This window comes from Myotis lucifugus, unplaced genomic scaffold (assembly GCF_000147115.1).
Source record: "Myotis lucifugus unplaced genomic scaffold, Myoluc2.0 scaffold_146, whole genome shotgun sequence".
NCBI classification, from domain to species: domain Eukaryota; kingdom Metazoa; phylum Chordata; class Mammalia; order Chiroptera; family Vespertilionidae; genus Myotis; species Myotis lucifugus.
In genome coordinates this window covers 2,864,062-2,877,291 of record NW_005871194.1, presented here as the reverse complement: position 1 = coordinate 2,877,291, position 13,230 = coordinate 2,864,062, and the positions used below count along the sequence as shown (strand labels likewise).

Below are 13,230 nucleotides of genomic sequence, written 5' to 3'. Positions count from 1 at the left end.
CTATTGGTTATGCTTATATGCATGCATGCAAGTCCTTTGGTTGATCTCTCCCACTTCCCCCCACTGTCCCCTGCCTTCTCTCTGAGGTTTGACGGTCTGATCAGTGCTTCTCTGTCTCTGGATGGGATTTTGTACCTGTTACTTGAGCATCTTTAATTTGATTTTAAGGGTTTTTAACATTATTATTCTGCTTTATTTTTGTCCCAGGTCTTCAGTTCATCAGAGACTGATCAATATGAAAATAATTCTCTTCACTTCCCCTCCTCCCCCCCCCAATCCCAGGTTCCTTTATCTACATTCTAGTGCAGGACACTTGCTTTAATATTTATCTGCTACTAGAACCCATTACACAGGATTTTAAGGCAGCATGCAGAGTGGTTAAGGCCAGGAACTATGGAGCCAGCCTGCTTGGATTCAAATTCTGGTTCTTTCATGTACCAGCTGTATGAACATGGCCTGGTGACTTGACCTCTCTATGCCGTGGTTTCTGTATGTGAAAAACGGAAGCAGCAATAGCACCCAGGTCATCGATCTGTTTAAGTATTAAAGAAGTTGATATCGATAAATCATCTATAATAATAAAAGGGTAATATGCTAATTAGACTGGACATCATTCCAGACGTCCTTCTGGATGAAGCCGAGGCCAGAGCAAAGCTGCCCGGGTCCCGGGTGCTGGAGGGAAGCCGGTGCCAGCAGCCGGGGGAAGGAAGGCCTACTCTTGCACGAATTTTCATGCATCAGGCCTCTAGTTTAAAATAATGTCTGACAGGAAGCACTAAACAAGTGTTAGCTATTACTTTTTTTCAGATGGCCTTTAATCATGGTTTAGATGTTCACATCATTTGTAATGCAAAAATGCTTATTAAATTACCATTTTGTACCTATTTAAGTTAGCAAAGATCAAAAAGGGGGGGAAATAGGGGACATCTGTAATAGTGTCAACCATAAATTTTTAAAAAGGTTAATGTCACAAGGTTGGCACCATCACATACTATGGCGTCATACAACCTCTTTGCAAGGCAGGTCAGAAATGTCTATTAAAAGTACAGCTGCACATACCCTCTGACCCAGTTATTCCACTTCCGGGAATTTATGCTGCAGACACACTTACATGGACACATGATATTCATAGCAACAGCTTGGGAGTCACAGCAGACCAGGAAGAAACAAAATGCCCACCAACAGGAGCCTGGTTAATGAGTTGTTCATCCGTGTAGGAAAAGGCTTACAGCCATTACAAATAATGAGGTAGATCTATAGATGCTGACATAGAAATGACACCTACAATATAAGAGTAAATGAAAAAAAAATCCAAGTGCACAACAAGATACCTAGCATGCTACGTTTTATAATTACCAAAAGGGTCATCTATGTAGACATAAATTCATAGCAAGACTGAATCACAGACCATAAAGTTGGGTGTGAAAAATATATAGCTTTTCTGATACTTTAACTAAATTGCACTATTAATCTTCATCTCTCACTACGCCAAAGGGCAGAACCTTAATCTCAGTTATCTTAAGTACCCTTTCCCAAGGGGTGGCCCCAAGTTCCAGAGGCCTCTTTTCCATGGTGTTGGGGCCGAGGAGGAAGGCAGCGGTGTGTCCTCGGCGTTTTCATTCATCCACACTGCAGCCCAGGCGGCCCACCAGGGTCCTTCTGCCTGGAGCTTGGTTGTCAGAACCCCCAGGTGTTGCCAGGTCATCCTTATCCTCATCCACAGTCCCCTGGAGCTCGCAGGACCCCCTCTGTACATCTCTGCTGCTCTCCGACCCACACGATCACTTTTAGCTGCTATGTCACCCTCGGCCTCGGGATTCTTTGTGAAGGTTCTACTTCCCAGACCCCCCTGGACCATTTCTCCACTGGGGTCTTGGTGCCTCTCCAGATTCCACGTGGGGAAGGGAGAACAGGTCCCCTCTGCTCCTAAATCCCCCAGCCTACCTAGGGTATCTATTATGCCCCTGCCCTTGACTCCCCATCCCAGCCTGGGAGAAGGGGCCAGACCAGCAGAGGACCTACCAGCATCTCAGTTCTCTTCCCTTCCCTGCCTCTTCATCCCCTGATCCCAACATGCCTTCATCTAACCAGAGAGCAGGACACGTGCCCTTCCTCGTGTCAGACAAGTCCATGCTCTTGTCCACTCAGGGCTTGGTCTTTGAACCTCAAAAGCCTCTTCCCTTCCTTCTCTATGCCATCCCTTCCCCGAATCAGTAAATGTGGCTAAGGCTATAGCTTTTGTTAGCAGGGCTCTGTGTTTCAGAGAGAATACCATGAGCCGCATCTATCAGTACATCAAAATATTCCCCACCTTGCCCGGCCATTGTGGCTCAGTGGTTAAGCATCAGTCTATGAACTGGGAGGTCAGTGTGATTCCTGGTATGGGCACATGCCTGGGTTGTGGGCTCAATCTCCATTGGGGAGGGGGGCATGTGGGAGGTGGCCAATCAATGATTCTCTCTCCTCATTGGTGTTTCTATCCCTCTCTCCCTCTCACTTCCTCTCTGAAATCAATTTTATATATATTTTAATATCCACCACCTCACTCGTGTGTGTATAGAAACTAACTTGAGGAGGAGGATTATTTGCACATAGTAGCCTTTTGTTATGTCTCAAGTTTTTACAGTATTTGTGTTCTGCTTGTATAACTTTGTGAGTTATTTTTCTAAGAGGCCTTGTACAAACAGAAAATGCTTGGTGTTTTGTTAGCATCTGGACACCCTTGGGCTCCTTTTCCCATTTCAGGAATCTGACTTTTGTGCTGAATCAGTTGGGTTACAATGCTGTTCTGCCCAGTGTTCAGAGTCCCTTTGCCCTTCACACTCTTCACTTTGAGTGACGATCCTGGCTGATGAGGTCCCTGGGGTGCTGGACCAGGAACCACCTCTGCTGTCTTGTGTCCCCATAAGCCTCTGGATGTCACTCCTCCATTACTCTGGGTTTCTCAGGGACCATTTCCTGTGGGTGTTAAGCTAATAAAACTCTCACTGACCTGGCTGGAGATAGTCCTGGGGCAAAAGTGCATTAAATGGAAAGGAGAAAAATAGACTACAGGAACTTGGAGGGTGAATGATTTAGGACGTTGGGGAAATATGAGCTGAATAAGTCATTATAGAAGTATTTATTTGGCCCACTTCACAAATTTTGTGCAGGAAAAATAGGGAAAGATGGACAAGTTGGCTTCATTTTGCACATGAAAAATCTATTATTAAATACTCTGATTTCTGAAGGTCAGGTCTATCCCTAAGAGTTCATATTTCTCAGTTCAAGAGTAGCCTTGACTCTTCCTCCAGCTTTACTTGGTATTTGGTCAGTTCTTCTTCTCCACTCACACTGAGTCCCTAGTTTACCTTGAATATAGCCCCCCTCATAGTGTACTCTGCTGTCAGTTTACTTGGAAGATCCTTAGAAGCAGGGATTTTCATCTTATTCCTTTTGTCTTGTTCATCTCTGTAATTCTCAGCATAGCACCTGACACACAGAAAATGCTCAATCAGTGAAAAGATGAAAGAAATAACCAAATGAGCTCAGCTATGGAGCAAATCATACTCAGTATTAACATCCACAGTGCCTGGTGCATAGTGATGCTCAGTAAATGTGCAATGAATGAATGAAGAGACATAGTATAAAGCCAGACAATAGCATGTTATGCCAAGGAAAGAAAATCCTGGACTTCTAAACCCTGTGGTCCTAAATCAAATCAGGATAAGATTTGTTTTCATTTAGGATCATCTATATATATAAAAGCCTAAGCGATCATTCGACTGGTAGCTATGATACGCACTGACCACCAGGGGGCAGACGCTCAATGCACAAGCAACAGACTGATGAATCTCAGAGGGAAGGGGAGGCTGGAGGGCAGGAAGAGATTAATCAAAGATCTTATATACATACTTTTACATACTTTTTTTTTTTTTTTTTTATACAGAGAGGAAGGGAGAGGGATAGAGAGTTAGAAACATCGATGAGAGAGAAACATCGATCAGCTGCCTCCTGCACACTCCCTACTGGGGATGTGCCCACAACCAAGGTACATGCCCTTGACCGGAATTGAACCTGGGACCCTTGAGTCCGCAGGCTGACGCTCTATCCACTGAGCCAAATCGGTTAGGGCCATACTTTTTTTTTTTTAAGGATGTAGACAGCAGTGAGCTGGGGTGCAGACCAGCTGGTTCAGAGAACTGACTAATCCACTGTCCTGTGAGGTTTGTGCTCAGTAAATCCACATCTAGCCACTTCCCAAATTGCACTGTGTCAGTGACCCTGAGTGTGAGAAACAGGGGCAACCAAGGCTTACATTGCAGGGTGTCCCTTTAAAAGGCAGAGTCACCAAAAGAACAGAGAATAAAGACGCGAGCTCTAGGACACAATTGCTTTGCAGCCAGAGAAATCTAGGTCCAAGTCCTGGCTCAGCCTTAGTCAAGTTATTGAACTCCTGTGAGCCCCTCTGCTTCATAAGTTTAAGGGGCTTATAATGTGCGCCTTTCTGAGTGTGAGAGGACGACATTCAGTTCTCAGAGAGAAGAGATGGCATTTAACACCAGCAGGAGGAAACCACCGCAACATAAAGCTCCAGTTAAAATTGTGTGGTTAGGGTTCAGTGTTTATTTTAACAATCATAGGAAGAGAGCAGAGCAGGCTCTGTGTGATGTCGCTGCTGCTGTCCATGGTGAGGACGGAAGCCCACCAGGTGTAGGTAGGAGACTGGAGCTGGGCTGAAGCAGGAGACGGGAGCTTTCCCGACAGGCAGCGCCTTCAAGGTGGGTACACACACAACAGTCTCTTCTCAGGAAGATGTCAGCCCTGCAGAGGGAGCTTTTTAAAGCTCAGATCACTGGGGTAGGAAGGGGGACAAGCCAGTTCCTGCCCCTTAACACCGCCCAGTCAATCAACTTCAGACAAAATGACTTGATGACACAAGAGGTTCTTCCAGAAGGGCACTCTCACCACGGGCCACATTCAGCGCTGGACGCTGTGGGCCCAAATGCAAACAGGCAGTTCCTTCCCATGAAGACCAGGTTGCCTTGAACCAGGCCGGCCTTGACTCTGACTTTGGTGGCAGTGTCACTCCTCTGTGTCTCCATTTGCCTTTTCTCTTAAAGAGCCACAAGGTAGAACGTGCCATGAGGCTGAGATGAGCTATTTTTCCAACCATCTGGCAACCACATTTAGAAATCAGGACTGCAAACATATCATCCACATCCCCCCAAAACGAAGTTCTGCAGAAGTCATCAGTGACCCTTGGAATTCCCGAGTGTCTCCCCATCACTTTAACCCTGGTGGGTCCAATAGGGGAAAAGAAGACAAGACCACCCACAAAACGGGGTCCCCTCTCCTTGGATGAACTCGGTATAAGGGGGTTGCTAAGAAGGCTCTGCCCCTCAAAGCAAAGGTTCCTTATTCTTTGGACAAATGCAAATACAATTTGTTCTGGAAAGCAAGTTATTCAGTATATCATTTTGTTTCTGGTTGAATTTAGCTGCTAAAGGAACTTTCTTTTAACTGCCTCAAGGAAAAGGCTGGAGGCCCAGGGTGAGCTTTGAGCCTGACCCGTCTGTCTCAGGACCCACACTCCTAGTCATGGTATGATATTGGCTCAGAAGGAGGTTTATATGGTGCTTTCTCCCTTTCAGAGTATTTTAATTCTGCCATCATGACAGATCCAAGACGTTAGTAGGAAAGGTAACATTAGCCCATTTTATAGCAGGAACAAAACACTGAGGCTCCGGCGATTCTCAAGCCCCATCGCGAGTCAATGATAAAATCAGGTCTAGACACATTCATTCTTTCCACAGATGTTTATTGAGCATCTGCTCTGTGCCGGGTGGTGGCCTCGGCCCTGGGGAAGCATCAGTAGACAAATTCTAATCTCAAGGAAGCATTTTAATGAGAAAATAATAGGCAAGTAAGCAAATTGAGCTGTTGAGAGATACTTAGATGAAAATAAACAGGACAGAGAGTGAAGAGGTGAGTACCGAAGACTGATGATCAAGCAGGATCTTTCAGAAGGAGTGATGTTTCAGCTGAGACCTGAATAACCAGGAAGGGAAGAGGGGGCAGCATTCCAGGGAGGAGGAAGATCAGGGACAGGTCTCCTAGCATGTCCTGCACAGAAAGGCCGCCGTGGCTGGATTGTGGTGAGGACGGGGAAGAGTGGGAGACAAGAGCGGAAGCATAGGAAGTAAGCAAACATAAACGTGTTGAAGATACTGTTGTGATCTATTTTTCCATTACCCTGAAACCCTTGTGGCCAGCAGTCCTCTCCTGTTGAATCAATAGGTTTTAATACTTCAGGGGGACATGCTAGAAAAAATTAAGTCACTGTTGAAATTTTACTGGAAAATTAGATGAAGAGGGGAGTCTAGCCAGACAATAGTTGTGAGAGGCAGTATTTATAGAGAAGAAAGATTTCTTAATGTGAAAGGTTCCTTGACATAGCAAGAGGCGAGCCTGGCCCTTTGTCAAAGACAGGGATCCTGAGTGGAGAGAACTCAGATTTGTTGCAAGGAGGTTCCCCCCTGACCTAGGGAGGAAGTGGAACCAGCTTCCTAGGCAGGGAGGCAGGAGAAAGTGGAAGAGGAAGTGATCAAATATACAGTTTCTAGTCCCATATTTCTCTCTGGGACCATTATCCGGGCCTGGAGATGTTAGAAACAGTCAATTTGGGGGGAATCCTAAACAGTGAAGTTTGTTCCTCACTTCCCTGGTCACAAACGAAGTAAGTTTAGTGGGTAAATTTTTCAAGTTAACATCGGCGTCCTTGAAACACAACTTCAAGTCATGCCCTAGACCAGTGATGGTGAACCTATGACACGCGTGTCAGAGGTGACACACGAACTCATTTTTTTGGTCGATTTTTCTTTGTTAAATGACATTTAAATATATAAAATAAATATCAAAAATATAAATCTTTGTTTTACTATGGTTGCAAATATCAAAAAATTTCTATATGTGACACGGCACCAGAGTTAAGTTAGGGTTTTTCAAGATGCTGACACGCCGAGCTCAAAAGGTTCGCCATCACTGCCCTAGACTCACCCCGAATGATTCTTCCATCGGATCCCATCCCTGAGTGTCTCCAGGTGGATACTCTGAGCCACCACTGGTCATCGGGACCCAGCCAGGGAGGTGTGGAGCCCACCTGGGAAAATCGGGAGCTGGGAGGGAAGGCTCCCCATCGAGGTCCCACTTTTCCTGGTAGGTTTGGACAGGCCTATGCAGGCGGAAAGTCAGTGATAGTGAGAAGCCAGATTTCCGAAATGTCTAATGAGCATTGCTATGTGGGTATCCCCTTGCTTTGGCCGCCTCCGCTGGTCCACAGACATTCAGAACCGGCTCCCAGTGCTGGCTGCACAGGCTGAGCCGGGCCCATAAGTGGTGCAGGGGGCACAGCTCGGGCGAGGAGCACAGGCGGGAGGCACACAGGCGGCAGACGTGGAGCAGGGATTGCAGGGGAGTCTGCAGAGAGATGGAAAAGGTGGGCGAGGTTAGGGGTGGAAATGAATAGAAGGCTCACTGCTACATGTGTGTGTGGAGCATGAGGAAGGGGTCCTCACTCCCAAACCACAGGACATGATGCAACCGAAGCCCGCTGCCCACTGACGCCTAGTTGGCACCTCTGGAGTTCGACCGGGCGATCTCTCCAATGCCTGCCAGAATCAAGGTTTTGTACAGGAGAGTCCGGTTCTATCCCACGGGTATAACATACTAGGAAAGATTTTAAAAAGGAAAAGCAAGTCCAAAAGACCCGCTGGGTCAAATCTATGCCAAGAGACCTGGTAGATGGCAGCCTCCTCTGAAGGGACAGTCAGTCCCTGCACACTCACTCCACCTGTGACACAGAGTGTGTGCAGCACGGGCAGTGGTGGCTCCACAGGTGCATGGAGAGCCTTGTGCTGTGAAGACTGCCCTTCTGTTACCCAGAGGAGCTTATGAGAGACAGATGAATGACTGGGCCAGGAATTGCCTAGATGACACGTACTTGCAGTCCTCGCTCTCCAGAAGGTTCCGGTACGTGGCGATCTCACACTCCAGCCGGGCCTTTGTGTCCAGCAGCACCTGGTACTCCTGGTTCTGCCGCTCCAGGTCGCAGCGGATCTCGGCCAGCTGCTCCTCCACGGTGCTGATCAGGCACTGCATCTGGGCCAGCTCGGTGCCGAAGCGGGCCTCGGCCTCGCACAGGGAGTTCTGCAGACAGTCTTTCTATAATGGGAAATAATGGGGGGAAAGTCCCAGGGGATGAAAAATTCAGCAGTGAAGATCATGGCTGAATTCACCAGGCAGGTGGCAAATTCCATGAAGTCACAGGGCATTTCTAGAGCTCTGAAGAAATTACCATCAATGTGACCATGACTTTTTACACACACACACAAAAGTCTAACTTGAACTGTGTCATGTTCCCCCTAATGCCTCCAATACATGACATGAAGGAGACACCCAGCAAAATCTTGTGAAATGAGTGCCTGAACCTCCACACCTCATTCTGAAGGAATTGGAGTTAACTTGTAATAGGAACCATTTTTCTGGGTCGAACTAGCCTTAAAAGCAAGCCTTCTCCACCCAGGAGAGAGGAACCCAGATCAAGCTCAAACTTAATGTTTATAGAACTGAGTAGGGAGACTTCTCAGATATGCTGCAACCAGGCCGTGGCAGTGGCATTCGCAGTGCCCTGCGGGTGCAGGAGGACCCATACCAGTTGGTGCTGGGCTTGGCGCTCCACCTCCAGGGCGTTCACCGTGCATCTCAGCTCCAGGATCTCCGACTGGCAGCACTGCAGCTCCTCAGAGCAGGACGAGGCCTGCAGGCTGATGCCTTCAGACTGAAGCACAGTGCACAGAGATGTGATCACTACCCTGCCCAGATGGCAGCCAGGCTCCCCCTGCCCCCTACCCTGCAGCACCGCCTCACCTGAGCTTCGAACCACTGCTCCACGTCACGCCGGTTGGTCTCCACCATGGTCTCGTACTGGCACCGCATCTCCTCCAGCACCCTGCTCAGGTCCACGGTGGGCTCCGTGTCCAGCTCAATCCGGAGCCTGTCTCCCAGCTGGCACTTCAGAATGTTCACTTCCTGCAGGGACAGAAGAACCCCAAGTGAGAAAAGGGCTTTGACAGAGCAGACAGCACCTGAACCGCTCTCCTGACAAGTGACTCCACATACACACTGATGTGAAAGGTCTTGTTGCCAGGGCCAATGAGAAGAACCCATGTGGAGACCTTCCTAAACTCATGAGGCAAATCTTTGGAGAAGAAACTCCCATCTGCCACATCCCACAGAGTCAGCGTGACTCAAACCCAGATCAACCCATTATCCTGATGCCAGCTGACTCCAATCCTAGAGCCACAGGGTGGGAGGGGCTCCCTTTCCTGCCCAACACCCCGCCCCCCATCACCACCACCACCACCATGAGTCTGCAGCCACAGGGCCAGACCTTCTCGTGGTTGCTCTTGAGGCAGAGCTGCTCCTCCTTCAGGGACTCCTGCTGGGCCTCCAGGTCAGCCTTGGCCAGGCTCAGGTCATCCAGGAGCTTGTGCATCCCACACATGTCCGCCTCCACCAGCAGGCGCAGGGAGTGCTCACTCTCGTGCCTTCCAACACAGGAGATGCAAGGTCAACAGATGTCAAGGAAAGCCCCTCTCACCTGACCCCAGTTCCCACCCCCTGAGCACCGTGGATCCTCATTTGCTCACTGTGCTCAGTCTCTGGCCTCAGAGAAGAATTAGACTCCTCCCCTCCTCTCAAAGGATTCGTGACCTAGGGCAGCAGTCATATTTTTACCATTGTGCATTGAAGCAACTGTGGTTTAGAAAGTTAACTGACTTGCCTAAGAACATGTGTCTTAGGACCCAGTACAGGGCTCGGGCCATTTCACGGGCTATTGTTAAGAAAGAGAAGCAACAGCAGGAGCCTGGATCTTGATTTGCTCCCTTATTCTTTGTGTTGTGCTACTTGTTCATTTCTCTCCTTTATTGAGTGGAAATGCCTGGTAGCTGAGGGCTTCATAGCTAAATCTGGACACTGACCCCACCGTAAGTGGCTCTTCCAACTGATATGTGAAATTCAATAGCTTCCCATATTCAGTTTATTCTTGAAATCACCCTATTTTGCTCTTAAGTAATGAGCTCAGGCATCCTTATCTTACATTTTAGGGAAATAGATGACATAGGACTAACATGAGGCTATGCCATACATGCTTGACTTAATGGTGGTGTTTCTTCTCTACCTTCTTTCTATTACTTATTTTTAATTTGGGAATTTAGGAAGAAAGAAACAGAACAGTAATTCCCTCACTCAACAAATGCTTGGACATTTGGGATTTAGGTGGAGGAAGGAGTCACTCTGGGCCTTCTTAGACTCTTACTTACTTGATCCTAAAGTCATCGGCAGCCAGCTTGGCGTTGTCAATCTGGCTAACCAGCCTGGCATTCTCAGATTTGGTGCACAGGATCTAAGAAAAACCAGGAAGACCATTCACACACTAACGTCACACTGGGCTCCAGCCCTATGTGTGGTGTCCACCCTCCTGCTCAAGGAAACCCAAGAACCCTAAGCTCTTTGAGCCTTCAGTGGTTTTGCCTACCATCGCCCTCTGCCTCCCTCAGGCCCAGCACACCCCAGGCTACTCCACACCCCACCTTCTGCTGGAGCTCCTCGATGGTCTGGAAGTAGCACTGGTAGTTGGGGCACATGGTGGTCTCATGGCATTTGCTCCACTCTCGGATCTTGGTCTCCAGCTCCGCGTTCTCCTGCTCCAGCTGCCGTACCTTCTGCAGGTAGTTGGCCAGGCGGTCGTTCAGGAACTGCATGGTCTCCTTCTCATGGCCGTTCAGGGTGCCTTCACCATAGGCCCCACAGCTTCCGATGTTGGCAGGAATGTTGCGGGTTCCTGGCAAGGGGCAAGCATTGTGGCAGCTGTTGGGCAGACAGAGATTGGGTCGGCCCAGCGGGGTGGTCCCCACTCGAACTCGGTTGACATGTGCCAGGCTGGCCAGGAGGCCCTGGCAGGCAGCCTTTTCCTCTAAGCCAGGGTGGTACCCAACATCAACGGAGGAGGGGCAGATATTTATTTCTCCAGGATTCTGGATGCTGCCCAGAGGCTGGCTTGAGGTCATGTAGAAGGAAGTCATGGTGTGGGCTGACGCTACACAGGAGGTTCAGAGCAGCTGGAAAGGCCAAGACACGAGTCTGAGAACCCCCTTCCTTCCTGGGCCTTTTATACCATATCCCAGATGGGTGTTGGCTCAGCGTTTTGACCTCACTGCCTTGATTCTCGACCTTTTGTTGTACCGCCATCCTGTTACTCAGCTGTTGAGTTTACCACCAAGAGTTCCTCACCTCATTAAAGGGATGCTGATGATCCGAGGTGCCTCTTGGCTCTGATATCAGGTTGTCTGTTGGTGGGAGGACAGGGAAGCTTTTATTATTTTTCAAAGAACAAAAGTGCTCTTAGCCATTGGATGTTTATACCTTGATGGGGGTTGGCCTCCTTGTTGATTTGCCCACTCTAAGGCATGACTGTTACTGTGGGTCATTGGAGTAGCTGGAGAGACAGACTCCTGTGACTGCAGTGGCACTCTCTGGGTTTACAATCAACCAGCCTTCCCTATACTGGTTCTTAGTAGATGTTATGATTTGGGTTACTAATAAGTTCTACATTTCTTTTTTCTTCAGTTGTTTGCCTTTCGGACTCATTCAAGGGGCAAAAAACTTCCATAAGTCTATTCATTCAGCATACATCTCCCAGCCCATCCTATATGCAAGGCTCTGTGCCACACACCTGATGTAAAGTCCACCGGGAAACAACCACAACTCAGACAACCATAGGTGTCTGAGAGGCTCATCAGTATCAGAGTGACCCTGAAAACCATTTAATCTGAACCAACAAAATGAGCTCAAGAAGCCAGAAACCAACAAAAATGAGAATAATCTTTTTAATCCCAAATAAGAATTGGCCATGAAACTCAAAGGACATTGAATTATCAGAGTCATGATGGGTCCTCTTACTTCCTTGATTCTAAAGTCTGTTATCAAGCATCTACTGTATATGTTAGGGGATTGATCAATGCTATTGTTTAATCCTTCTTACCATCCTGCGAGGTAAAAAGTCTGCGATTTTTCTAAGATCAACTCCATTATGAAATGACAAAGCCTGACCTCAATATCAGTTTCTTTTGACTCCAGAGCCTATCCTTGTTCTCTTCAACTTGACCACCAGCCCATCCCCCACATTCCCACCACCATCCCAACAGAACAACTGTGTCATTGCCAAAACTAAGAAGGATTAAAAGGCCTACAAACTGGGCAAGAAGTTGACATGAAGAGATAAAACAAGAATCTGAGATTCTATGTTATTCCTCTTTGTGTCTCAGAAAATACAGATGTTGTGGTACCAAAGCAATATGGCAGGGTTTCTCCAAGGACCATGCCAGAAGATGCCGGGAGAAAGTTCTAGCACACACTACTGGCTCTTGGTACTGGGGAACCAAATTAGCTGACTGTTGAGATCCAGAAAGTCTTCTCAAAATTTGTGGCAGGAGGTAGATAGGGCCCTAAGACTGAACAACACCTAATGTAAAGTAAGACCTGCCTACAAAGTGGTTATAACAAGATCTTTGAAAAAAATGAATATTTGCCAGTGCTTTGAGCACTGAGCAAAACTGAACAGACATCTCTGAATGAACCAGCTATGTGTATGTGAAACATAGGCTATTGGAGTTCTATTGAGAAGAAATACAGAATTTGAGCATTCTGTTCAAGTTGGGTTTTCAAGGAAAGGCCTAGGGTTACTCGGAGCTCATCAATGAATAGCTCTTTGCAGACACCATAATTAGAAGTCATTACCAGGCTAGGCCATCCCCTCCTTCAGAGGCTTCTGCGTGCAATCTGCATAGGTTACATCTTCAGACACCCCTTTGCTGCTCTCCTCCACCTCATCACAGCAACAGTCTTCTCTGTGAGCTAGAGAACTTGACTTTTAAAGTTATTTCTTTTGAGTTGCTAAATAGAATTCATCTTTTGACCTTATTCTCTGGCAGGATTCATTCATTGGCTAAAGTCCGCGATTTCTTCCATCTCAACATAAATACTTTACAACATCACTGTTGAAGCTTTATATGTTTGGATGATGCTTCTCTTCATTTAAGCTCATCATCATCCTGGCTTGGGCTTCTATTGAGTATGCTGTTTTGCATAATGACACTGGTGTTGCATGTTCCTTTGTAAAATTGCTTG

General features: G+C 47.5%; 1 protein-coding gene across 1 annotated transcript; it reads right to left on the bottom strand.

Annotated features, from left to right (window-relative positions):
- Nucleotides 1–7,325: 7,325 nt before the first annotated feature.
- LOC102431697 (keratin, type I cuticular Ha8) lies at nt 7,326–11,126 on the bottom strand. The gene is made up of 7 exons (XM_006094941.1): nt 10,635–11,126; nt 10,365–10,447; nt 9,431–9,587; nt 8,908–9,069; nt 8,693–8,818; nt 7,982–8,202; nt 7,326–7,458 (listed from the first exon to the last, which is right to left on the bottom strand). The coding sequence occupies exons 1-7, from the start codon at nt 11,124–11,126 to the stop codon at nt 7,326–7,328; spliced, it is 1,374 nt and encodes a 457-aa protein (XP_006095003.1).
- Nucleotides 11,127–13,230: the final 2,104 nt, after the last annotated feature.

Bases quoted from the DNA above. Each gene is read 5' to 3' on its own strand.
- LOC102431697 (XM_006094941.1), bottom strand. From the start codon at position 11,126: ATGACTTCCTTCTACATGACCTCAAGCCAGCCTCTGGGCAGCATCCAG. The intron at 10,448-10,634 runs GTGGGGTGTGGA...GGTTTTTCTTAG, and splicing joins TCGAGGAGCTCCAGCAGAAG to ATCCTGTGCACCAAATCTGA. The intron at 9,070-9,430 runs GTCTGGCCCTGT...CTGTCCCTGCAG, and splicing joins TCAAGAGCAACCACGAGAAG to GAAGTGAACATTCTGAAGTG.